We start from the raw sequence: 26,676 nt of genomic DNA, 5'->3' as shown, positions 1-26,676 counted from the left end.
TGACTGGCCAGGCTATTCCCAGGCCCACTTCTAGAGGTGAGGGATGAGGCCAGTGGTCCCCTGACCTCATGATATGGACTGAGAGCTGGAGAAGTTCTCTCAGAGGAATCTGTTGGAAGAAGGGGGACTTGATGGCAGGCAGGCAAAAATAAGAGATGTCCACCATATCCCAGGAATCTTCAAGGGTCAAGACTGCAGTATTTTACCAGAACTCTGTTCAAGTTGGTCTCCTTGCTTCTAATGGTCAATTTTTATTAAGATCTCCATTTATCACTCCACCTTGGTTTGATTGGTTGCTGTTCAGGTAAATTCCTTTAAGGATGCACTCAACAGTGTTTCTGTGTGTGTGTGTGTGTGTGTGTGTGTGTTATTGTTTAATTTTATTAGCTTTTGCTAAGAGTAAATGAGATGATCAGAAGCAGTTTAAAAATATTAAAAAAATTTTTTCGTATAGTTATTTTGTTTGTAATAGTGCCCGTGACAGTCTACATGTGGAAACCAAGGTTACCAAAAGAAACAAGCAAAGTGTTTCTCAGAGTGTACATTTTTAATTGTGGAAATAGATTTCATCTATAAGTTTATGTATAAGCAGAAGAGAAATAGTATGGTTTGGGGAAGTATAAGTGGGATGATAGGATCATCATGGATAAACGAAATGTTTCCAATCTGAACAGGTAAATTTCAGAAACTGTGTTCTATCTTGGAAGGTTTCTACTGATGGAAGCGATGCAGAGTTTTAGTCAAAATACTCATCTGTGATCCAGTTCTCTGACTTTGTCCTAGAGATTGGAAACAATAGTTGGAATGATTTTAGCATAATTTAATGTAGGCTTGAGTACCTCCAGTCTTTGAGACTCTGAAATGAAAAGCAACAACAAACTCAGAATCTGAAAATACCAGATATATTTTTTTATACCATTTTAATTTATTTATTTATTTTTGCGGTAACGGGCCTCTCACTGTTGTGGCCTCTCCCGTTGTGGAGCACAGGCTCCGCACACGCAGGCTCAGCGGCCATGGCTCATGGGCCCAGCCGCTGCACGGCATGTGGGATCTTCCCGAACCGGGGCACGAACCCGTGTCCCCTGCATCAGCAGGCGGACTCTCAACCACTGCGCCACCAGGGAAGCCCTATACCATTTTTAAAGGTTACTTTCCGTTTACAGTTCTTACAAAATATTGGCTCTATTCCCCGTGTTGTACAATACATCCTTGAACCTATCTTACACCCAATAGTTTGTACATTCCACCCCCAAACCTATATCTTGCTCCTCCCAACCTCTCCCCTTTGGTAACCACTAGTTTATTCTCTATATCTGAGTACCAGATGTATTTTTTTTTAATACTGGGATTTTTAAAAATAACTTTATTTATTTTACTTATTTATTTTTGGCTGCATTGGGTCTTCGTTGCTGCGCGCAGGCTTTCTCTAGTTGCAGTGAGCAGGGGCTACTCTTCATTGCGGTGCGGGGCTTCACCGCAACTACTGAAGCCCACGCACCTAGAGCCCGTGCTCCAGATGTATTTTTTTGTTTGTTTGTTTGTATTTTGCGGTACGCGGGCCTCTCGCTGTTGTGGCCTCTCCCGTTGCGGAGCACAGGCTCCGGACGCACAGGCTCAGCAGCCATGGCTCACGGGCCTAGCCGCTCCGCGGCATGTGGGATCTTCCCAGACCCGGGCACGAACCCGTGTCCCAAACCTGTGTCCCCTGCATCGGCAGGCGGACGCTCAACCACTGTGCCACCAGGGAAGCCCTCCAGATGTATTTTTAAAGGAGCCTAAATATTTATTTTTATATATAAGAGCTTAGAACTTTTATTCATAATCATATTCCAAGAAGCTTTCTTTAGTGGCTATACTACAAATATAAGTACTTCAAACACTTGAATATTAGTTGAATCCAACAATGAGATCTAGAGAAATAAATGCAAGTAGTGGGAGTGTTTGCCCAGTTTTAGATGGCAGCTATATATGCTTGCCCTGCTTTCACTCAGTCACCAGAAGGATCTTTGTGAAACATGAATCCATCGGATCATGGGGCACACCCTCAAAGTCATCTCTTTTACGTGATAGTTCAGGCCAGTGTTTCATTTCAGTAGCGGGGAGTGGGCTCTCTGACATCCATTGCATGTGGAATGAACCCCCCAGTTCCTGACACCCTGCATGGTCTCAACTCACACCCTCCCCAACATCCTCTCTACCATTTTCTAGTCTCCCGTCCCTCACTGGCCTCCAATGCAGAGCCACACATGTCCCCTCAGCCTGAGATGCCCTTCCTGCCTACATTTTTCATGACAGGCTCATCATCCTTCACGTCTCAGCTCAGATGTCATCTCCTTAGAGAAGCCTCCCAAAGCCCACTAGCTGGGTGGCCTTCCTTAGTCATTCACTCACTCGTTACTCTATGTATGCCTTTCTTAGCACACTCATTGAAGCAGTCTTGGGCCCTCGGCTCTTTGTCTGCCCACCTATGCCATGTAGGCTCCATGACAGCAGAGACCCCCCTCCCCACCTGTCTTATTTATCGTGTTATAGTCCCAGCACTGAAGGAACACAAGGGGATTATAGCACGTGATGGTCTTTTACTGTAGCCATTTGCACCCCGAAATTCCTCACTAGTGCTTTGGTCTATTCCTCTAGACATATATTGGGACCCTCCTTGTGTCTGTGAACCCATACCAGGAGCTTGGAATCTACACTGTGAGCCAGATGGAACTTTATCAAGGGGTCAATTTCTTTGAACTGCCACCGCATGTGTAAGTAGCACCCATGAGGTCAGCAATAGGAGTATTTTTCTCGCTTTCTACCTCTTTTTCCCCTCTCTCCCTTCACCCCACACATCCACCTACCACCCGTCCATCCATCCATCTACCCACCCATCCATCTCCCCATCCATCCATCTACCCATCCGTTATCCATCCACCCAACCATGTACATCCTTGATGCACGCTTATTAGGTTATGTATCTCACTTAAACTGCTGCCTTTCAACAGAGTAGAAAACAACAGCAGATCAAATCTAAGCTTAAATATGATGAGAAGTAGAATCTTTGTATGACTCCTGAGAAATCTAAATGTGGCCAGAGAGGTGTCTTCTCTTGGAAATGGATTGCTAGAGTGCCTTCTACTGGTACCTGAATGTCATGGCAGCTGAGAAGAATGCCAGTTGGTAGGAACTTAGCAGGGCTGCAGATCCATAAGAAAAGCAATTTCCTGCCTGGTCTCTATGTGACTTGGGCTTCGCTGAATTTCCCAGTTCTCCTCCTTGGTCGACTTCTGGGCTAATTATCTAGGTTCTCCCTTCATTTTTCTTGGTGATTCACCTATTCCACTCCCAAGGCATTTATGAACCTTTCTGCCTCACCACCACCAGTGATTTCTGAAATACCCAGCTTTCAAATTCAGCCACATACTAAGGTTATACCCTTGGGAGACCTTCCTGCTTTGGTTTCTGATATTGTAGATAAAGCCCTTATACTAGTTTTACCTCTTGTCCTAAAGTTATCACAGAGCTTTTCAAATCTTTTTGGCTTCCTGTCTCTATACTCTTAGTACTTTAGGTTTTGAAGGGAAGGAAACACGAGATGTTATATCTATTGAGTTACTCAATATTTAGACAAAATGTTATTTCCACCTACAGTTAATAGAGCATCTCTTGGGGATGTAACTTAGTATGTAGTTTATTCTTATAAGAAATGTTGATAGATTTTTAAAAAATTGGTAAATTTTGAAAAATCTTTTTATTCCTGCCCCAATTCTTCACTGTAACCCTTCTATTGTTAGAGTTTTGATATCTAGTACACTCTGTGAGTGATGGTGAAGGTTTGCTCTCTGTCTGAACTGAGTGCCTTGTACCACAATCTGGACATGGCTTCTGGGAGGCAGGGTACTTTGTCCTTCTGCTCTGGTGGGCATCAGAGTCAAGGGAAGGAGTGTTATAGTCACTTCTATTCCTTGCGTTTCTGTCTCACTACTTCCCCAGCTACGCCATAGCTGACAACGCTTACCGCATGATGTGCTCTGAGCTAAATAACCACTTCATCCTCATTTCTGGAGAGAGCGGGGCAGGGAAAACGGAGGCCTCCAAGAAGATTCTCCAGTATTTTGCAGTGACCTGCCCAATGACTGAGTCACTACAAATAGCCCGTGACAGACTGCTACTCTCCAATCCAGTGCTGGAGGTGAGCGATCTTTGAGGACCTAGAGAGGGCAGTGCCAGGGAGGTCACTAAGTAAGAATCTTCTGTTCGGGGAGGTCGGTCAAAATGGGCAGGTCTGGAAGTTAAGAAGAGGGCAGTGGATCACATGGGTAGTATTGTGGTTGAAGGGCGTGACCTTGAAGTCCAGCAGGCCTGGAGACTAACGCTGGGGCAGTCATGCACCAGCAAGCTTCTGCAGTCATTCCCCATCTGGAGAATGGGTCTACTCATAGTACCTACCTCTTAAAGAGGTTTTGAGGATTAAACAAGATGAATGCATAAAAACCACACAGCAGAATTAGTAAGCACTAAAATAATACTCTTATTATTCATTAATATTTTTATTGTTTAATTAAAATCTTTTTGATGATTATTATTTCTACTATTGCAATTCACTGACTTGCTGGATGATTTTGAACACGTTATTTTCTCCTGTGTTTTGGTTGCTCTTTGCGTAAAAGGTGTTTATGGTTGAAGGGATTTTCCCAGTAGACCTTTGGGCTGAACAGTTGACATCTTTGATATAGGAAGGTGTCTGGTGACGGGGGCCAATAACTGTGCCCTTCTAGAACAGCAAGGGCCTAGGGTCCTATCTGCCTCTCCTTAGGCCAGTTCTAATCTATTCCTAGATTGGACTCTAGGGAGAAGATATTTTTCCCTTCTTTTCTGTGGGTCCAGCCCCAATATTTGGCATCAAATCCTCTGTAAATAGTGATTCCTTCTTAGAAGATAAAGTATGGCTTTCATTCCTGGTTCCCCCTCCCCTCCTCCAGTGAGCATGTCAGTTAGGGTCAGGGATTCGACGAGCATGGCGAATGACTTAAACGGCACTGAATGACACTTAATGTCATTGAGTGACACGTTAAATGACACTGAATGACTTAAATGGCAGTGAATGACAATTTGGTTCAGTCTCCCCTCCCTTTGTATTCCAAGGCTTTTGGAAATGCCAAAACGCTCCGGAATGACAACTCCAGCAGATTTGGAAAATACATGGACATACAGTTTGACTTTAAGGTACACTGAAGCTCCTACTACTGCTTCATGGGGACCCCTGAACTTGCCAGCAGTGGAAACCCATCTCAAGGCACCTTAAGGGAGGAAGGGCATTTATTGGCTCAAAAAGTTGAAAAATCCAGGATTAGTGCTAGTTCTAGGAAATGCAAATAAAGACCATGATGACATATTTTACTATGTGGGCAAAAATTAAGAAGTCTGATAATACCAAGTGTTGGTAAAGATGTGGATCATTAGGAACTCTCACACATTGCTGGCGGGGAGTACATTGGTACAGCCCATTTGGAAAACAGCGTATCATCTTGTGATGTTGAAATCACATAATCTAAGGTGGAGCCATTCCCCGCCTGGAGATATTCCTACAGATGTGCAAACATGCCCACAACAGCACTGCTCACGGTGGTAAAGGGACTGGAAAAGAACGAACACATCTCGAGAGAGCTGAATGCCCATCAACAGGAGAACGGCCAAATTGCGGGATGCTCACACAATGAGATGTTTTATGGCAGTGAGAGCGTGTGAACGCCAGCTATGCACAATGTAGACGGGTCGTGAGAACGTACTGGGTGTCAGTGTGATGCCATTTCTTATAAAACTTGAAAACATTCCAAAGTAAACAATATATTGCTTATGTGTACATAATTATATGACATGGGTTGGCAAACTTATTTGGAGAGGGCCAGATAGTAAATATTTTAGGCTTTATGGACCATACAGCCTCTGTCTCAACTACTCAACTCTGCTCTTGTAGCATGAAAGTAGCCAGAGACAACACATAATGAATGAATGTGGTTGTGTTGTACACAGAGTTTAAATGAGGCTAATGCAAGTAGGAGGGGTAGACAAAGTTCTCAAGGACATATAATTCCAAGTGACAAAATGACACTTAGGCTAGAGAACAGTAACTGGCTGAGTGTTCAGTGTAGTGATGAGGACAGACTGACTCAGCGTTTCCCAGAGGCTGGAACATGGGTTTCTGGTGGTGTGTGCATAGACTTTGAAAAAAATTTAATAACGATATATATTTTTTCACTTTTTATTGAAATTCAACACATAGTAAAAAGGACACAAGTCATGTACACAGCTTGATAAATTTTTACATATGAATCTACCTGTGTAACCACCACTCAGATCAAGATATAAAAATTTCTAGCACCTAGAAGGTTCTCCTACCTGTCTCTGACAATACCCCCCTTCCCAAAGGTGATCGCTGTTCTGACCTCTATAATCACAGATTAATTTTGCTGCTTCTTGAACTTCAGAAAAATGGAATTATGCAATTGTTCTCTTTTGTGTTTGGCCTCTTTCAATCAACATGTCTGTGAGATTCAACCATGTTGCTGCATGGAATTGTTCATTTTTTGATTGCTCGACTTTTATCACCATTTATCTGTTCTCCTGTGTTGGACATTTGGGTTGTATCCAATTTGGGGCTATTGCAAATAGTGCTGTGAACATTCTTGTACCTCTTTTAGTAGATATAAGCACACTCCTTTATGTTGGGTATATATCCAGAGGTGGCATTGCTGAGTTCTTACCAGCAATGTTATAATTGAGAGTTTCGGTTTTTCCACACTTTTGCCAACATTTGGTATTGTCAGTCCTTTTAGTTTTAGGCATTCTGGTGGGGTATAGTGGTTTCTCACTGTAGTTTAAATTTGTATCTCCCTGATTTTTAATGAAATTTTGCCCGTTGGTCATTTAAAAACCCTCTTGTATGTTAAAGTCTTTTGCTCATTTTTAATTGGGCTGTCTTTTTTTTTTCCCTTATTGATTTGCAAGTGTTCTATATATGTCCTGGAACACAAACCCTTTATTGGATAGCTTATTTAAAGCAATAATTAAGACAGTGTGATGTTGGCACAAGAATATATAAAGAGGCTGATGGACCAGAAGAGAGTTGAGAAAGACCCCTCCCCCCGCCCCACTCACGTATATGGTCACCAGACTTATGACCAAAGCATCACTGTGATTCAGTATACATAGAATTGTCTTTCCAATAAATGGTGCTGGTCAACTGGAAATCCATATGGAGGATAAAGAGATCTTTGGCCTCAACTTCACCCCACATACAAAAATTGAATAATGATAGATCATAGTCCTAAACGTGAATGGTAAAACAGTTGCTTCTAGACGAAAACACAGAAAATATCTTCATGACCGTGGGCGTAGGCAAAACTCTTTTTGAAACGGAACCCAGAAAACACTAATCCTAGAAGATTGTTAGATCAGACTTGATTCAAATTCAGAATTTCAGTTCATCAGAAGACACCAGTAAGAGAGTGGTTTGATTATTGGGGGGTTTTTCCCCGAATTTTTTGTTCTCTTTTGAAGGGCATTCCTGTAGGCGGGCATATCATCAGTTACTTGATAGAAAAGTCTCGAGTCGTCTATCAAAATCAGGGTGAGCGGAATTTCCACATCTTCTACCAGCTGCTAGAGGGTGGAGAAGAGGAGCTCCTTGCTTACCTGGGACTTGAGCGAGATCCCCAGCTGTATAAATACCTCTCACAGGTTGGAAAAACCAGCACCGGTTCTGGTGGCCCTTTGGAGGGCGGGATCAGGGGTGTTTGGGGGACTTCTGTGGGGTGTTCAATAACTTTCTTATTACCATTGTGGAAGTATTCTACTGATTGGTTTCTTGACCCCTCCTTTTACACCTGGCAGGTGTATCATCTTGGTAAAGTAACCAATATCTCGGTGAGTGGTTCTCAGCCCTGACTGAAGCTAGAATCACCCAAGGAGCTTTTGAAACACACAAATGCCTGGGCTCTACTTTCCAGAGATTCATATTTAATTGGTCTAGAGCAAGACCTGGACATCAGGGTGGTGTTATTTTTTTTTCTTATAATTTTTTTATTATAAACATTTTCAGTTTTCAGAAAAGTTGGATCAAGATCATTACATGCCTCACTCACATTAAAAAATTATTACCACTTTGCTATATCTGTTCTGTCATCTAACTGCTGCTGAACCGTTTTAAAGCCATTTGCGATTTTATAGCACTTCCATCACAAATAATTCAGCATGTAGCTTCTAAAAAGAAGAGTATTTTCTTATGCCGTGCTGCCATATTGAACCTTAAACATTAACAATAATTTCCTTATATCATCTGACTAGTCCGTAGTCAAATTTTCCATTGTCCTCAAAATACTATCTATAGCAGTTTCTTCCAACTAAGATAAAATCATGCCTCGGTTATTATGTTTCTTTCAATCTAGACTCTTACTTCTTTTCATAAAATTAACAGTGTGAAGATGCTAGAGCAGTAGATTGAGATTAAATATTTTTGGTAAGGACACTGCATAGATGCTCTGCGTAGGCATCCTGCATCATCTCAGCAGACACATGTTGTCCATTGCTTCACTGTTAGTGATGCGAATTTGATCACTAGGTGAAGGTGGTGACAGATCTTTCCACTGTAGAAATATTTTCCATCAGGGTTGTTTTAAACATTCCTTGGTGATTAAATGTCATTCAGGGAATCCCCTGGGTATTCTAATGCACAGCTGCGGTGAGAACTTCTGGTCTAGTGTGATAGAAACACACTGTCTATCTGAGTCCACAACCTATGGTACTTCATTCTGCTTTCAGAACTAGTTTGGAAAAGACTTTTTTTGCACCTTCCTGCCTTCCATCCCGAGAACTGTTTTCTGCGAAATGAATGAACATCCTCCCTTACAGAAATAGTTCAGACCATTTCTATGAGCAATCCTAGGATGTAGTGTTGTACAAAGTGGCTTCCAGAATTTAACTTCCCAGCACTAATTTTTTTGCAACCAGCACTAGGGTGTGGGATGCTCAGGATGTCTAGCACCTCTCAGTGTTTGATGTCACTAGCACCTTTTTGCCCCAAGGTTTTTGGATTTTTCTCTTCTCTCTGGGCCTGGCTTGAAAGGAGGTCACTTGGTAGAGTACAAAGCAGGGACATCATTTAAGAAAGAGAGCCATGTCTTGTAAAGTGAATATTGTAAAATGAAGACCAGCGTATCATAGTAAGTCATGGAGGAAAAGACGACTTGATGGAAATTTATTTTGAAAAATGCAGCTAAATCAGGAAGATAAAAGAATCTCATAATCTCATTTTATACTTAACAAACTTTGTACTAATTCTTTTTTTTTTTTTTTTTTTTTTTTGCGGTACGCGGGCCTCTCACTGTTGTGGCCTCTCCCGTTGCAGAGCACAGGCTCCAGACGCGCAGGCCAAGCAGCCATGGCTCACGGGCCAAGCCGCTCCGCGGCATGTGGGATCTTCCCGGACCGGGGCACGAACCCGCGTCCCCTGCATTGGCAGGCGGACTCTCAACCACTGCGCCACCAGGGAAGCCCTGTACTAATTCTTAGAGCAAAGAATAAATCAAATCTGATTATTTTTCTTTTTGAGGACCTCATTTTTCCAACAGAGCTGTACGGGAGCACCACCTTTGGCTTTTCATAGCATGATCAGAGGATCAATTTGTTACACTCTTTGAGGACTTCATCCATTAAGGATGGATTTCATCCATTTAAGAGGGCTTCATTTATGTAGGGCTTCTCCTAACCATTCGATTATCAAATCACTCTCTTTGGGAATGTATCATGCCTCTATCCTTGCAGATTTTTTCTGGCCCGATTAATTTGGCAAGATCCTCATGCCACAGTGGCTTTCGAAATGGCTCAAGCAATTCACCAGTATTATTTTGATCGATTTCATATTCTCCTGTAACTTTGGCAAACTTTGTGACTGCTTTGTAGTGTATTTGCACTGCTTCCAAACCCCTAGGTGTCCTCTGAGGGCTGACTTAGACTAGCCCTGCCCTTGGAGAGGCAAGAGCAGATGTTGCTAGTTGTGTGGGCAGGGATATTTGGGAGGTTGCAGATTTAACACTGGCCAGTTCACTGGTGAATGTTTTCGTGGTATGACACCTTTGTTTTCCCCACGCAACAAGGAACTCTTTTAAGGTAACCAATCTTCAGATAATCAGGAAACTAGGAATACTCGGCACTACAAAAGCAAAACAACGACAACAAACCCTCATCTAGAAGGTTTTCTCTTTAAATTGTGATACTGGTAGTCTGTTACTGGTTTAAAACACAGCCTCTAGAGTTAATGGGAAAAGTCTTATTACACTTCCTGTAGAATCTGTGTTTCTCTAGATGCCGAACTTTTATTTCCTTGAGTGAAGGAAATCCTGCAGTGAAGTTTCTGATGTTGGTTGCTAAGTGTGTCAAGATTATTTTCAGAATTTAAACACTGTCATTTTCCTGTATGTTTCAGCAGATATCTATTGAGACAAGTGTTTCCAATGTATTCAGCAAAAATGGCAAGAAAACCTATTTTTAAAAACACACTAAAGATATACCACTAATATGTAACTTTGAAAGTTTTCCCAGACAGATTTTTTTTTTTTTTTTTTTTTTTTTTTTTGCGGTACGGGGGCCTCTCATTGCTGTGGCCTCTTCTGTTGTGGAGCACAGGCTCCGGACGCGCAGGCCCAGCGGCCATGGCTCACGGGCCCAGCCGCTCCGCGGCATGTGGGATCTTCCCGGACCGGGGCACGAACCCGCGTCCCCTGCATCGTCAGGCGGACTCTCAACCACTGCGCCACCAGGGAAGCCCTCCCAGACAGATTTTTAAACAAAATTACAAATAAATTTGAAAAAAGCAGCAGTTGGCAAATCGTCAGGTGCTAAACAGTTAGAATAAAATCCATTTTTTTCACAGCTCAGAACGTTATAGAACTAGCTTTTTTGTGCTTGTAGAGAAAATCATTTTGATTAGGAGTGTTTATAAACCTAACTGTCCTTATAAAAATGCTGTTAAGCGACCCAATTCTGTGTCAACAGGGCCACTGTGCCAAAGAGTCGTCTATTAATGACAAGAACGACTGGAAAACTGTTTCCAATGCCTTTTCTGTCATCGATTTTACTGAAGATGATCTTGAGGTATGAGCCCCCCGAGGGCAGAGATGCCAGTAGTCAGGTCTGGGATTGAGGAAACCATCCTGGTTTCTTGGTGATTACACGGTAGGGTTGCCAGATTCAGCAGATAAAAACATAGGACACTTAGGTACATTTGCATTTCAGATAAACACTGACTAATTTTTTAGTAGAAGTATGTCCCAACATTGCATGGGACAAACTTCATACTAAAAATTAGTCATTGCTCATAAATACACGACCATGTGTAAAATAGATAGCTCGTGGGAACCTGCTGTATAGCACAGGGGGCTCAGCTCGGTGCTCTGTAATGACCTAGATGGGTGGGGGATGGTGGGGGGAGGGAGGTTCAAGAGGGAGGGGATATATATATACATATAGCTGATTCATTTCATTGTACAGCAGAAACTAACACAACATTGTAAAACAATTTTACTCCAATTAAAAAAAAGAAAAAAAAATCAGTCATTGCTTACTTGAAATTCAAATGTTAACTGGGCATTCTGCATTTCATCCAGCAGCCCTGAATTTTCCCAGTGCTGAGTGCCAGCAGGTGGTCATGTTTCCTCTTCCCCTTAAACCCAATCTCAAATATTTAATCCCCTAGAGTGCTAGGAATATCATTTATTTATGCTTCTATATTGGAACAAACTGGACCAAATTGTAGGATTTATAAACAGTTTGTTTTTACATCTTTTTGTCCTTGTTTTCTGGGTGGGGGTGGGTGGGTTGTTAAACTATTGATCTTTCAAGGACCAGGATATAATTTTTAAAAATATATATATGTATGTATATATACACATATGTGTGTATATATATATACACACATATATCTGGGATCATGACATTTGAACATTAGATTGGTGGGAGGCACAGGGTGATATCAAAATAGCAGTGTCTTGTGCTGGAGATGAGTGAGGCATCATCCTGCCCTCCGCAGAGGCTCTTTCCCGGCTTCCCTTAATATCTGGGGAAGGAGGAGACTCCATTCGTTCTGTGAGCTCCAGGCTGGAATTCAGGGGCGGGGAGTTCTCCCTCGGGTATCTCCCCTGATGACATTTATCAATTAGGCAGCCACCGTCTTCTCTCCCTGTCCTCCTCACCACTTCCCACATTCCTAGAATCTCTATGGAATTATTGCCAGTGTCCTACACCTGGGGAACATCTGTTTTGAAGCGAACCAGCAGGGCTGTGCCTGCATACCAGACACCCACGAGATCAAATGGATTGCCAAGGTGACGGTCCAGTTTGGGAGAGCCCCGGTGCGGGGGGAGCAGACACTCTCAGAGATGGAGAGGCCGGGGAGGGGAGTGAGGCAGCCGGATGCCCACGTCCCAAACGGCTCACATCGTGTTCTCCCAGCTGACACTGGTTAGGAGGTTTAAAGAGCGTGGGGGTAGATGAGGGAGCGGGTAAAAGCCAGTTGGTTGAAAGACCAAATATGATCTGTTTTGCATTAAAGCACAGTTAGTAGGGCAGGTACACCTGGACCTGGAAACTCTTTATTAGTGAGTAAAGTTGGGTTACTGAATGGCATTTTGATTTCCATTTATTCAGCTCCTAGGGGTCAACCCATGGGACCTTCTGGAAGCTCTCACCCATAGAAAGATTGAAGCCAAAACGGAGGAGGTAAAAATGGCTCTAGGTGGAAATGTACCTGCCCTTCCCACCACTGCTGCCAGCAGGATGGTGGCCCTAGGGGAGGCCAGACTCCTGAATCCTGCCCACCAGGTCCTGTGTGGTCCAGCTTCTGGCAGCATCTCCTGCCTTAACTTCCCCATCCCCCAATATCCCACCATCACAAGCTCTCTGTGCCTCACACTCGCCCTGCCTTCCCTCCACAGAGTCTTTGCGTATGCTGTTCCCTCTGCTGGAACACTTTTCCCTATGCTTCTTGTAGTTAACCCAGCCTTATCCTTCAGTTCCCAGGGATCATTTCTTCAGAGTCCTTTCCCTGCTCATCCCACCCCTACCCTGAAGCACCATATGTATCTCCTTATAGCACTTGTCACTCTCAGCTTGAGAGCAACATGACGCTTCTTTGTGTGACTTGTTGAATGTCCCCCTGCCAAACGTGAGCCCACAAAGGCTGGAACTGTTTGTCTTAGTCATGTCTATGTATCAGCACAGGGCCTGGCGCTCAAGAAATAGCATAAACAGCACAGGCGGGAGGCGCATCTTTCCCCAGCAAGTATCCTTCCCTAGTCATCTTTAAAGCCTAGGTTGAACACTCAGGAGGCCTTTTAATTATTTTAACCTCTGTAAAGATGTACCTGTCGTTCTTCTCAGGTGATATGCCCACTGACGCTAGAACTCTCTGCCTACGCTAGAGATGCAATGGCAAAGGCCGTTTACGGACGAACATTTACTTGGCTGGTCAACAAAATCAATTCCTCCTTAGTGAACAAGGTTGGTCCACACACATTGGGTCATGTGCTCACTAACATGGTAATGTTTTATAACCAACCTCTTTAAAGAATTTGTGAGAATTGACTGTACGCTCCTGGTGGGCAGGGATGGTGTCTTTTCACGTCTACATTTCCAGTGTCTAGCACACAGTAGGCTCACAAAAATGCATGCTGAATGATCTTGGCTGGGTGTCCCCAAGTGTGGGACACACAGCATTGCAAGTATGCCAGGTGGCTTTAAGTATACACAGAAGCTTTTCCTTTTAACAGTATATTTTAATGTGTATAAGAAAAAACAGGCTGACTCCTTTGAATTTACCCCATGGGCATGTTTCCTTTTTAAGTGGAGTTATTTAAATAAAAAAGGGAGTTTACTCAAAGCTGGAAATTAAGGAAATGATGATATGAGGGCAACGGGGTACACAGATGTGGTGAGACTCACGGAGGAAGCATGCAAAGGACGGATTTGGATACATTGACTCAGTCCATCATATACAATGTTAAATTGTGTCCCTTAATAAAAAAAAAAAAAAAGGCATGCTCTCTTTAAATAGCCATCCTTGCGGGACAACACTTGGTCCTCTGTTGAAAATGATATCCAAAGTATCTGCCTTCTCTCCTGGATAAACGTCTCCTTCGTGCTGTTTATAGCTTCCTTCTTTCCTTCCCTCCCTCTCTCCCTTCCTTCCTTGTTTTCTTTCTTTTTTTTTTTTCTCTTCCTCTTCTTTTCTCTCCCTCTTTCTCTATCTCTTTCTTCTTCTTCTTCTTTTTTTTTGGATTGAATGTGGGATTGGGAGGCTGAAGAGGGCTGAAGCAAGGAAGTGAATCAGAAGATGAAGGTTTCACTGCTCCGGTGATGGATAAGGAAGCTGGGATGGGATCTGGGGAGGCTGCAGGCAGGAAGAGGCAGGCTGGGAAAATTATTTCTACCCTAAGATTCTTCTGTGAGCCATTGCTGGAGAGAGAAGGCATGAGATTTATAGCCAAGTCCCAGATTCGGGGACAGCTACCAGGTTTTGAGGGTCACAGAGTAAACAACCTTAACGATTAATGGTGTGTGTTACATTGACTAGGATTACACTGGGAAAACGGTGATTGGATTGCTGGATATCTATGGGTTTGAAGTCTTTGACAAGAATGGGTGAGTTCGTTGTTACCCACTGGTTCTTTGTTTTTCTTTAAGGTCTGAGTCTGGTTTATGGCATCTCTGATGTTATTGGAATTCATTTTCCTATTTCTAGAAATTCTCCAGATTTGCATAGCCCCTACCTAATAGACTTTTCTAGAACCGGAATAACTATAAAAAATGCAAATGTCTTTTAGCTTGACTCTTCTGATCTATTTAGTAAATTATTTGTTTAATAAGGGCTTTGGTTTTTCTGTATGGAAAAGCATCCTTAAAAATAAGTAAAAGCAATTTTTTAAAACTTGGTCTACTCACGTAGCTTTAGTTACTTAAATCTTTTGCACCTCTAGTTTTGAACAGTTCTGTATAAATTACTGCAATGAGAAACTCCAGCAACTATTAATTGAGAGAACCCTAAAAGCGGAACAGGCAGAATATGAAATGGAAGGTATAGAGGTAAATGTTTCGATGTTTTCTCCTCATTTGATTTCTTAACCTAGCAAAAGACATTTACTTGAGAAATATTATTTCATTGGAGATTTTTCCGGATTAGTACTAAGGATTATTTTTCACTCCTTCTCTGCTTATTTTGTGGGAAGTTATTTTGATATTCAGCAAGTATTCTTTTTGAAATGTTAGAGATAAAAATCAGATTTGGGAAAAACAGTTGGAAAATCAGTTTAAAAGAATTATATTTGATGTTCATCTTAATCCTTCTTGGAGAATTTTTTTCCTCTTTGTCATTTTAGTGGGAGCCAATTCAGTATTTCAACAACAAGATCATCTGTGACTTGGTAGAAGAGAGACACAAGGGAATCATTTCCATTCTGGTGAGAAAATTAACATTGACTTGGGGCCCATTCAATGGTATTTACAATACCCGGAAGATCTTTTCCCCAGGCTTACAAAGGGTTAAGAGTGAAATCCACTGGATTATTGAAGAATGCGAGTTGAACTTTTTTGCTGAATGTTTGCTCCAGGCTTTAGGCCGAGCTTCCCTCTCTTGTTCAGATTCACAGACCTCAATTATAGCCCATCAGGAGATCACAAGGAAAGACCTTTTATCATGAAAGCATGCGTGTCTCTCTTCGATAGACATGGCAGGGTGAGCCAGGGAACTGGGGACCTGGTTTAGGCACTTGGGGGAGGGGCTGCTTTCATGCTTAGCACTGAGCAGGGAGCCAGAAGACTTAAAGGAAGGCTTTATAGAGAATATCCATGGATTCTGAGTTGAGGCTCTGTGAGGTGGGCCTGTGACCTTGTTTTGAACTATTGTGACTTCTGAGAACGTCAGGGTCCTCGAATCCACGATTGTTCCACTTCAAACATCAACGTCTCTAACAAATTCTGAAGGCCAGTGAGAAATGACTTCCCTGCCTTGCCTTCCATTCAGGATCATCTGTACTACGGTTTGCCTCCCTGTTAATGAGAATTACCGGTCCCCTTCCTCCTCCTGCCTCCCCGACAACTAACTGGTGTGTGAACCCACGATTCTGAAGCACAGCAGGGACATTGATGGGTGGTGACTGTAGTCGCCAGGAACATGGGCACCATCTCGATTCAAATCCCAGCCCTACTGCTTATTAGCTGTGTAAGCTTAGGTAGGTGTCTTAACCTCTCTGAGCTCCAATTTCATCGTCTTTCAGTGGGTCCAGTGATAACAGCACTTACCTCAGAGAGGAGCTGTAAGGACAAATTAAGTGAAATAATATATGCAGAGGGCTTAGAACTATACCTGGTGCGTGGCAAGCATTCAGAATCTATCCGTTCAACAAATACCTATTGAATGCTTACTTTGTGCCAGGATTCTGCCTTGTGCTTTGGGACACGGCAGTGGACAAAACAGGTCAAAACAGCTGCACTCAGAGGCTTTAAATTCTAGCATGGAGAGACTAACAACAAACAGGTGAATGGGCAAAATGCACGGATTGTGCAATGGAGAGAAAAGCAGGAAAGGTTAGATGTGCTGGGGAGGGAGGTTCAATTTTAGCTAAGATGGTCTAGGAAGGATTCTCTGAGAAGGTGACATTTGAGCAAAGACCTGAAGGTGGGGACAAGCTGCGTGGACGTCCAGGAAGCACAGACTGACGTAAGCTAGTACACGTACGTTCAACGTGCCTGCAGATTGCTAGACTAGTATTTTAAAATACCTTAGTAATAAGTACTTGTTTGTATTTGGTTTGCCATAGATGGAATCAGAAAGCATAGAAATGTTGCTTTGTAAGAATTGTTTCTCCAACATGAACCCAGCTTTTTTGTTGTTTTAATAAAAGCTACAGGGTTGATTCATTTTTTTTAAGATGGTCAATTAAATGTTATCACTGTTGAGGACCCAAAACGGGAAATAGACATAGCTTGTGAAATAGGAAAGGTTAGACTCAACTAGTTTTACGGCTCACTTTCGCTGAGGGCTTTGCTCCTAGTCAAAGAGGGTATGTTCTTGGCCAGCTGGTTACGAGTGGTTAAGAGACAATGAAGTTGAGTGTTTCAGCTGATTATGAAAGCTGCAAAGTGTCCCTGGGAAGACTTTGGACACAGGTGTCAGACAGGTGGGAGAGTTGACTTTTCATGGAAATTTCCAGTCTCTCTGGTTCCAAGCTTCCCTGATCAGATTTGAGAAGCGGAGCACGTGTGATGGATTACCCTTCCTCCCCCAGAAATGTTCACCCAAACTTGTGTGAGATGATATATTTCAATCCACTACATTTTGCCCCAGCTGGTGGAAGCATTTAAACTTGGAATTGATGGAGGGTGGCGCCATGAACAGAGACTTCTGTTTCTGTTTTGTAGGATGAAGAATGTATTCGTCCTGGTCCTGCTACAGACTTGAGTTTCCTGGAGAGATTGGAAGAGAAAGTGGGCAAGCACGCACACTTCCAAACGTAGGTGTCTCCTTGCGAGGCTGCTGCGTGGGGGAAGGTCACGTAGAGTTGACCTTCGAACAACATGAGTTTTAACGGCGTGGGGCCACTTATACATGGGTTTTTTTTCAATAGTAAATACTTACAGTATTACGTGATCCCATCCCCTGTTGGTTGAATCCATGGATACGAAAGGCCAGCTATGAGTTATACACAAATTTTTGACTGCGTGGAGGTCGGTGCCCCTAAACCCCATGTTGTTCAAGGGTCAACTGTATCTCCGTTATCTTGGATATATGGACAGTGCTCTCCAAGAGTACAGATACTTCTTCATTCCTAGAAATATGATGATACGCCAACTGCACAACTTTTTTTGGTAGGGGTCAAGCTCATGTGAATTCCAAGTAGAATTTTTTTTTAAGATTTTGTGTCTTTATTCATCATCATTTCATTTTGGACATGTCCACATGCATGAAATGTCTCTTCTTGATTCAGGTATAAAATTCATGCAGTGGTGTATGTAGATCTGAATTGTACAACCAGATGAATTATGATATTTGTGTGTACCCACATCACCATCCCACAGATGAAGACATAGAGCATTTACAGCACCCCAGAAAATCAACTAGAAATTTAACATAGTCTTTGAGACAAGAAGGAGAGAATTTAAGGGCATGTGCTCTGGAGTCGTAGGGAGCTGGTTATGAATCCCAGTTCAGCCACTTATGAGACACGTGACTTTGGGCAAGCAATACTCCTGAGTTTGAGTTTCCCCTTCTACAAGATGGGATAATTAATATACCTACCATATAGCATTGTAAATGACTACATAAATCATCTAGTGTAATTTCTGGCCATAGCAAAGATTCAGCAAATTGCAGTGGCTTCATCAAACCCCTTATAGACTATTGAAAGGATAAATAAGTGGAACTGGATAAGTATATGAATCAAGAATGGGAAAATAAGTTGTAAGATCTTCACAGGTGGGATCATATATGGCCATGAGAATGAACAATCTATAATACATGCAATAATGTAGGTAAATCACAAAAGCATGTGATCAAAAGAAATCAGACACAAAAGAGTACATACTATATGGTTCCATTTCTATGAAATATCAAACCAGGTAAAAACAACCTCTTCTGTTAACTGTCAGGTTGTACCTGGAGAGGGCTCAAGGTTGGGAGTTCTCAGCGACTAGTAATGTTCTGTCTCTTGATCTGATGCGAGTCACACAGAAGAATTCAGTTTGCAAAAATTCATTGAGCTGTGCATTTGGGATACGTGTGTACATAATATATATGTATATACATTTCAAAAAATTTATAAAAAATTATGAATCACCAGGATCTGAAAAACAATGTTTCATCAGTATTTTAGTCTCTGAGCATCATCAAAATGTAAAGTAGTAAAACTGACTTTTAGGCATCACCTAGAAAAATGGAAGTTATTTCATTGTACAAATAAATGTGTTTCTGTGACTCATGTATTTTTTTCCCATTCCTCGGTGCTTATGAGAAGGAAGGATCTAATTTTAGAGAGACCTTGGTCTGTAGCCAGAAGAAATCGGAGGCAAGGTTTCCTGGGAGCTGCCCTTTGCGGTTAGCTTTCAGTGCTGGATTCCAGCTGATTGTCACAATCCTAAATAACTCTTTTGCTTTATATGTTGGTGCATTTTGTGGCAGTGAAGTAGAAAGTTTCAGTTCGTGTCTGTTTCTGTCTTGCTGCAGCCGGAAGCTGGCAGGTCCAAAGTGCAGAAAGAGGATTGGCTGGATGGAGTTCCGGCTCTTCCACTATGCAGGAGAGGTCACATACTGCACCAAGGGTGAGTGTCTGTGGGGCACAGGTTACAGGTCACAGCCATGCAGGTGCCCCCGAGTCCACTGAAAAACTGCTGCACATCTGTCTCAAATGTTCCCTAGCCCCGCGTGGAAATACGCCATTTTAAAAGTATTTTAAAAGTTTTTGCTTTTATATATAACCACTTTATTGTGATAATTCACATAGCATCTATTTCACCCGTTTGAAGTGTACAGTTCAACAGTTTTTAGTATATTCACTCTGCAATTGTGCAATTACCGCCACATTCTGTTTTAGAACATTTCCCCATCACCCCAAGAAGAGCCCCTTTACTCATTAGCAGTCACTCCCCATTTTCCCCCAGCCCCTCTCCCCCAGCCCTAGGCAACAAACCAGTCTACTTTCTGTCTCTGTAGATTTGCCTATTCTGGACATTTCATAGAAATGGAATCACACAACATGTGGACTTCTGTGTCTGGCTTCTTTCACTTATATAATGTATAATGTTTTCAGGGTTCATCCACGTTGTCATTCCTGTTTAATTGCCAAATAATATTCCATTGCATGGTTACACCACATTTTGTTTATCGCTTCATCAGTTGATGGGCATTTGGGTTGTTTCCTCTTTTTCGCTATTATAAATAATGCTGCTGTGAACATTTTTTTCAAAGGATTTTTCAAACACTTTCTTTTGTCACTTCTGCTTTAGGTTCTAGATAATTTTACTTCTAAATAAGTTTATTTTGCTAAAAAATCTTTAAAAAGTAAAATACTGTGTATTAGGTTTTTTTCCTTAAGTACAGAGTGGTATAAAAAAGAAAAAACTTTTTAAATAGGACAAATCTCTCTATGTATATAACTTATTGATTTTTGTTTAAGAATAAAGTAATACACATGCAAGGCTAGAAATTTCTGACAGTACAGAAAAGTACAAAAGGAAAACTAAAAACCCCTTTTATTCTTAGTCTCTCCCTGAGGTAAATACAAGAACCAACTGGAAAATACAAATGTCTTATGCATATACTTACACACGTGGGGACGTGCACGTGTGCACACACACACACATCTAAATAACACAGATTGTTATTTTGTGTTATCTCTTTTGCATTTTTCATTTAATGGATATCGGCAATCATTTGGACTCCCAACTAATATTCATTGAGCTCCCACTATGGGCCAGGCACTGTCCCAAATGCTTTACCTCTGTTGCTCGTTTAGACCTTACAGAACCACCCTGTGAGGTGGGTAGCCTTATTAGCCCCCTTTTAATCTATGAGGCACTGAACTCAGAGAAGTTAAATAACTTGACCAAGGTCACACACTCAGGCCTCTTGCCTCCAGACCTGCATTTGCTCTCCATAGCAACAAACAGATTCCTCTGCATTTCTTCTGAAAAGCTACAGGTACTCCCTGTGGGGCTGTGTCCTGTCATCTGTTTGATGGCCTCTGGTTGTTTCCAGCTTTGTCTCTTGTAAACTCTGGTGTGTTTGACATTTTTGTCTCTTCCCACTTAGCCAATTTGTGCATATTATATACCTAGGATAAATTCCCAGAAGTGGCATTGCTAAGTTAAAGATTCTATCAAAAGTTCCTTTTGACCACTTCTGGGCATATATCCTATTTGTACACCCATGTACATAGGAGCATTATTCACAATAGCCTAAAGGTGGAAGAAACTCAAGTGTCCATCGATGGATGAATGGATAAACAAAATGTATTCTGTCCTTTCAATGGAACATTATTCAGGCTTAAAAAGGTAAGAGGGCTTCCCTGGTGGCGCAGTGGTTGGGAGTCCGCCTGCCGATGCGGGGGACGCGGGTTCGTGCCCCGGTCCGGGAGGATCCCACATGCCGCGGAGCGGCTGGGCCCGTGAGCCATGGCCGCTGGGCCTGCGCGTCCGGAGCCTGTGCTCCGCAACGGGAGAGGCCACAGCAGTGAGAGGCCCGCGTACCGCAAAAAAAAAACCCAAAAAACGAAAGGTAAGAAATTCTGACACCTGCTACAACATGGATGAACCTTGAAAACATTATGCTAAGTGAAAGAAGCCAAACACGAAAGGACAAATCCATTCCACTTACATGGGGTATGTAGTCAAATTCATAAAGACAGAAAGTAGAGTAGGGGTTATCAGGGGCTTCAGGGAGGAGGAATGGGGAATTAGTGTTGAACCAGTACAAATTTTCAGTTGGGGAAAAAGAAAAGTGTTCTGGAGATGGATGGATGGTTGAACAACAATATGAATTCACTTAATGCCACTGAACTATACACTTAAAGATAGTTTAAATGGTAAATTTTATGTACGTTTTACCGCAATAAAAATGTAGTTTTGATAAGTCCAAATTGTCATCTAAAAAGGTTGTATCTTAGACATTGCTGAGGCATCTTTTTTTTTTCCTGATGCATGTCATCTTTAGCTGATTTTGACTTTATAATGCCATCTAGTTACTAATTTAATTACTAACTGGCTAGGTTTTAAGTGAGCATTGATAAGCCAAGTTTTAAAATTGGAAATAATGTGTCTTCCTTTGATGCCATTGGGTACCACTAGTCCAAGTGCTTGTGCTTGACTTTTGTCAGTGGTGGGGGTGATTTTCTCATCCATCTACATAGTCTCACCTGGCTGCCCTTGGAAATCAGCTCCCTTCCATGGTTTCAATGTCATTCATTGTATGTGTAGTTCTTTACTAGGGCACGTGTACAATACTCAGTGTAAGGACTCTACATTCATGTGATAGCTCATCGGGGTTTAACGTGTAGCATGTGAGCTATAGGTCAGTTCTGAGGACTTGGTTCTTGACCAAGGATGGAGTTATCCCCCAGGGACATCTAGCAGTGTCTAGAGATCTGGCATCTAGTGGGTAGAGGCCAGGGCTGCTGCTAAACGTCCACAATACACAGGACAGCCCCCAAAACAAAGAATGATCCAGCCCCAAATGTCAGTATTGCCAAGGCTGAGAAACTCTCATCCTAAAAGATTATTTTTAGAATTTCCCTTTACAATCAGTTGGGACGGAATTGTATTTTTAGTCAAAAACATTGATTCAGGGATTTCTTATTCAATGTTTTACAGGATTCTTGGAAAAAAACAATGATCTCCTCTACAGACATCTGAAAGAAGTAAGTCTGAAACTTAAGTACATGTGTTTCTGATGGTTATGAGATACCACCTGTGATACTGACTTTGGGGTAGATTTGGCTTTCTGGATTTTTCTCTTCCATGCATTATATTAGAACTCCAGCATGTCATGGCCGGAACAGACATTTAAGATCATCTGTATGAACACTTGACTCAACAAACCCATTCATATGTGTGTGGTGTCCTTCCTGTGCGCCAGGCATGGTGCTAGCTCTGGGGTCTCAGTGGTGAACAGGACAGTCCTCGTTCTCAAGGAGGCTTATCATCGGGGGTTGGGGGCAGGGTGGGGAGGGAGGGAGGAGTGGCTGAGAATAAATACATACACAATTAAGTTATCCATCAGTGAGAAGTGCTATGAAGAAAATACGGAACTATGATTGAGAGGGACATTTTAAATTTAGTTTAAGTGGTCAGAGAAAACACCCTCGTTGAGGTGACTTTGAGCTGAAACCTGAACGAGAAGGATCTTGGCCTTGGAAAGATCAGGGGCTACTCCAGGTAGAGGGACCAGCATGTGCAAAGGCCCTGAGGCCCAGGTGAGCTCAGCATGTGTTCAGTGAGGGGGGCATTGAGAGCTCAGCAGGATGAGGTCTCCAGGGAGGAGTAGAGATCTTGTCTTGGAGCAGTGGGAATACACTGGGATGAGACAATCCAAGGATGAAGAAACTGAGACCCAGAGAGATCATGACTTGTTCAAGATCATATCTCAAGGTGGGGCTGGAACCAGGTTATGCCCCTGGGGCTACCAATGAAATTCCATCTCTTTTCATATGCCTCACTGATCAGAGAAAACTGCGGGGTTTTTTTAAGCCTTTATTTTGTATTAAAATAGTTAACTGTTTTTTTAAAAATTGGATCGTATTTAATGAGCTTGGTTTATGAAAAGCTTAAATAAACCTAGAGAGATATTTTCAGAGAGAACATGCAAACGGTTCATCTCAGGCATGTTTTCTGCCCTTCCCTATTTTTCTTTACCACTTTAGGACCACTTGTCCCAACCTCTGGGATTCAGGATGGATAAACGATTCCTAACTTTGGATGTTTGCTCCAGGCGGTGCTCTCTGGGTCTGAGTCTCAGCCTGACCCTGTCCCAGCTGGTCGGGGGTGTCTCATGGCAGATTTCCCCATCGGTGAAGTGGGTCTGTTGATGCCTTCCTCTTGGAGTGGAAGGTCCTGTTGGACAAATGGGAGACAGTGTTCCCCTTGTGGCTTTCCCCTCTGTGGGCATTGCCCATCCCCTTCACAAACGCATCCATGGAGGGTGCTTCCCACAGGAAGAATCTCTAAATCTCCCACTTTTCCCACCAGGGCTGAAGTTCCTTGTACTTTCTGAGATGGGTGCTTTCTAATTTTTAAAATTTCCTATCTGCAAATTACTCTCTCATGCCACTGTGAGTTTAAAATCGGGGTGAGTTTAAAAAAATTCTTTTCTAAGTTTTAACTGTGGCAAGATACACTTGCATAATATGAAACTTACTATGTCAGTCATTTTTAAGTGCACAGTTCAGTTGTGTTAAGTACATTCCCACTGTTGTGCAATCCACCTCCAGAACTCTTTTCATCTTGCAAATCTGGAACTCTGTACCCATTAACCACTAACTCCCTTATTCCCCCTCCCCTCCAGCCCTTGGCAACCACTATTCTACCTTGTATATGAATTTGGCTACTCTAGGTACTTATATAAGTAAAATTACACAGTATATGTCTTTTGTATCTGGCTTGTTTCACTTAGCATCATGTTGTCAAGCTTCATCCGTGTTGTTGCATGTGTCAGAATTTCCTTCCTTTTTAAGGCTGAATCATCCTCCATCGTATGGCTATAAGGAAAAAAAATTTGTGTGTGTGTCCAATTAAAATTTTTGAAAAGATATGCACAGAAGGAAAAATCAGACATACCAAAGCTGATGTCCTTGGACCCGTGTCAACAAGTCCCTCTCCTGAGAGCCAGCTGTTCTAACCAGTTTATTGTGTATCCTCCCAGGGATGGTACAGACCACGACATGTGTGTGTGTGTGTGTGTCCCCCTTTTTCTTTTCTCTTCATACACACCACGCATGTGGTCCTGCATCTTGCTATTTTTTCACTTAACACCGTATCTTGGAGATCATTCTTAAAGAGCTGGTGTGTTCTGTAGCAGACTAGCTGGACTGGAAATAATTATTGCTTTATCATGTCCAAGGAAAAATAATCAGATGGCCTCACCAAGTAGACAGAGCACTGGATATAGTACAGATCTTCCTCAACTTACATGGGTTACATCCTGATAAACCCATCATATACTGAAAATATCATAATTTGAAAATGCATTGACTACACCTAACTACTGAACATCGGAGCTTAGCCTAGCCCATCTTAAAGGTGCTCAGAATGGTTACATTAGCCTACAGTTGGGCCACATCACCTAATACAAAGCCTATTCTATAATAAATTATTGAATATCTCATGTTATTGATTGAATACTGTACTGAAAGTGAAAAACAGAATGGTTTTGAGTATATTGGTGGTTCACCCACGTGATCGCATGGCTGACTGGGAGCCGTGGCTTGCTGGGCTGCCCAGCATCATGAGAGTGTTGTAAGCCCAGGAAAAGTTAGAAAAACAAAATTCAAAGTATGGTTTCTATTGAATGTTCATCACTTTCACCCCACTGTAAAGTCAAACCATCGTAAGTCGGGGACGGTCGGTATTTGAACATTTTCTTCTACATACGATTGTGGTTTTTTAAAAAATTAATTAATTTTTTTTGGTTGCGTTGCGTCTTCGTGTGGTGCACGGGCTTCTCATTGCGGTGGCTTCCCTTGTTGCGGAGCACGGGCTCTAAGCGCGCAGGCTTCAGTAGTCGTGGCACGCGGGCTTAGTAGTTGTGGTGCACGGGCTCTAGAGCGCAGGCTCAGTAGTTGTGGCGCACGGGCTTAGTTGCTCCGCGGCATGTGGGATCTTCCTGGACCAGGGCTGGAACCCGTGTCCCCTGCATTGGCAGGTGGCTTCTTAATCACTGTACCACCAGGGAAGTCCCTATGATTGTGTTTTTTTTGTGTGTGTGTGTGGTACGCGGGCCTCTCACTGTTGTGGCCTCTCCCGTTGCGAAGCACAGGTTCCGGACGCGCAGGCTCAGCGGCCATGGCTCACGGGCCCAGCCGCTCCGCGGCATGTGGGATCCTCCTGGACTGGGGCACAAACCCGTGTCCCCTGCATCGGCAGGCGGGCTCTCAACCACTGAGCCACCAGGGAAGCCCCTATGATTGTGTTTATTCCCCTCTTCTTCTTCAAGTGCTCCCAAGGCAGATGGCTCTGGTCCACTGTGCACACTTCTGTGAACTTTCCTGAAGACCCTTAATGATTTCTGAAGCAGCAAATGTGGTACTCATTTCTCTTTACCTACAGGTGCTGTGCAGGTCCAAAAACAGAATCCTGAAGGAATGCTTCCGGGTGGCCGAGTTAGAAAACCGGAGAAGGCCACCAACAGTGAGTGGCAGGGGGAAATGCCTGTGCAAAATTGGAAAGGTAGCAAAAATCACCCAGAGGGTGCAAGTGCTTTAGTTACCTATGCTTTTTAAGCTGTCCTCTCCTTTGTTTGGAAGTATCACTCTCTAAATGTTCTACTAAATATATATTTTCCAGGGTTAGAACCAGTGTGTTCATTTGCAGACATTCATTGAGCACCTACTGTGTGTCAGACACCGTGCTGGGCACAGGGGTATCTACCAATAACGGAACAGACAGTGTTCCTGCCCTCGTGGGGTTTACAGTCTAGTGGGAGGTGGTATAGGAAGATACAGTAAGTCCCCTACACACAAACCTTCAAGTTGCGAACTTGCAAAGATGCAGACGTGCGTGCCAGCAACGTCAGGCGTGAGTGAAATGGCAGCTCGCCCTCCATCTCCCATTGCTGACGGTCCTTCAGCTCTACCGTCTCCCACCTCGTCTCCCTCCTCCAGTCAGTAACTCTTCTTGCCTGTTCACTCCATGCCAGCCCCTGTATGCCAGCTGTGGTACTATACTACTGTACTTTTCAAGGTGCTATACTGTAAGATTAAAAAGGTTTTCTTATTTTTTGTTTGTTTTTAATTCACTATTTGTGTGAAAAGTATTATAAACCTATTACAGTATGGTACTATGTAGCCGATTGTGTTAGTTCAGTACCTAGGCTAACTTTGTTGGACTTATGAACAAATTGGACTTAATGTGCTCTCAGAACGGAATTTGTTCATA

The 26,676-nt window shown here is 42.7% G+C and overlaps 1 protein-coding gene across 6 annotated transcripts in view; it reads left to right on the top strand.

Moving 5' to 3' along the window:
• Positions 1-26,676, top strand: part of MYO1H (myosin IH) — a 141,376-nt gene that overhangs the window by 97,629 nt on the left and 17,071 nt on the right. For 4 of the 6 annotated variants that reach the window (XR_014297503.1, XM_082667328.1, XM_082667326.1 and 1 more), the window contains exons 3-17: positions 2,641-2,756; positions 3,982-4,180; positions 5,134-5,214; positions 7,549-7,728; positions 11,041-11,139; positions 12,255-12,368; positions 12,691-12,762; positions 13,423-13,542; positions 14,615-14,682; positions 15,018-15,123; positions 15,417-15,497; positions 17,458-17,549; positions 19,259-19,353; positions 22,399-22,445; positions 25,849-25,929. Coding sequence is in view for 5 of the 6 variants with exons in the window: in XM_082667328.1 (XP_082523454.1) it covers positions 2,641-2,756; positions 3,982-4,180; positions 5,134-5,214; positions 7,549-7,728; positions 11,041-11,139; positions 12,255-12,368; positions 12,691-12,762; positions 13,423-13,542; positions 14,615-14,682; positions 15,018-15,123; positions 15,417-15,497; positions 17,458-17,549; positions 19,259-19,353; positions 22,399-22,445; positions 25,849-25,929 (1,551 nt within the window). In the remaining variant the exon portion in view is untranslated. Of the gene's footprint in view, positions 1-211; positions 305-2,640; positions 2,757-3,981; positions 4,181-5,133; positions 5,215-7,548; positions 7,729-11,040; positions 11,140-12,254; positions 12,369-12,690; positions 12,763-13,422; positions 13,543-14,614; positions 14,683-15,017; positions 15,124-15,416; positions 15,498-17,457; positions 17,550-19,258; positions 19,354-22,398; positions 22,446-25,848; positions 25,930-26,676 lie in introns of those variants that run through there. The other 2 variants (XM_082667329.1, XM_082667330.1) reach the window with 2 other exon arrangements.

The sequence above is a fragment of the Grampus griseus genome (assembly GCF_964374135.1).
Source record: "Grampus griseus genome assembly, chromosome: 12".
In the NCBI taxonomy this organism is placed as follows: Eukaryota; Metazoa; Chordata; class Mammalia; order Artiodactyla; family Delphinidae; genus Grampus; species Grampus griseus.
The sequence above is the reverse complement of the archived record's forward strand: the minus strand, read 5'-3'. Positions and strand labels throughout refer to the sequence as shown.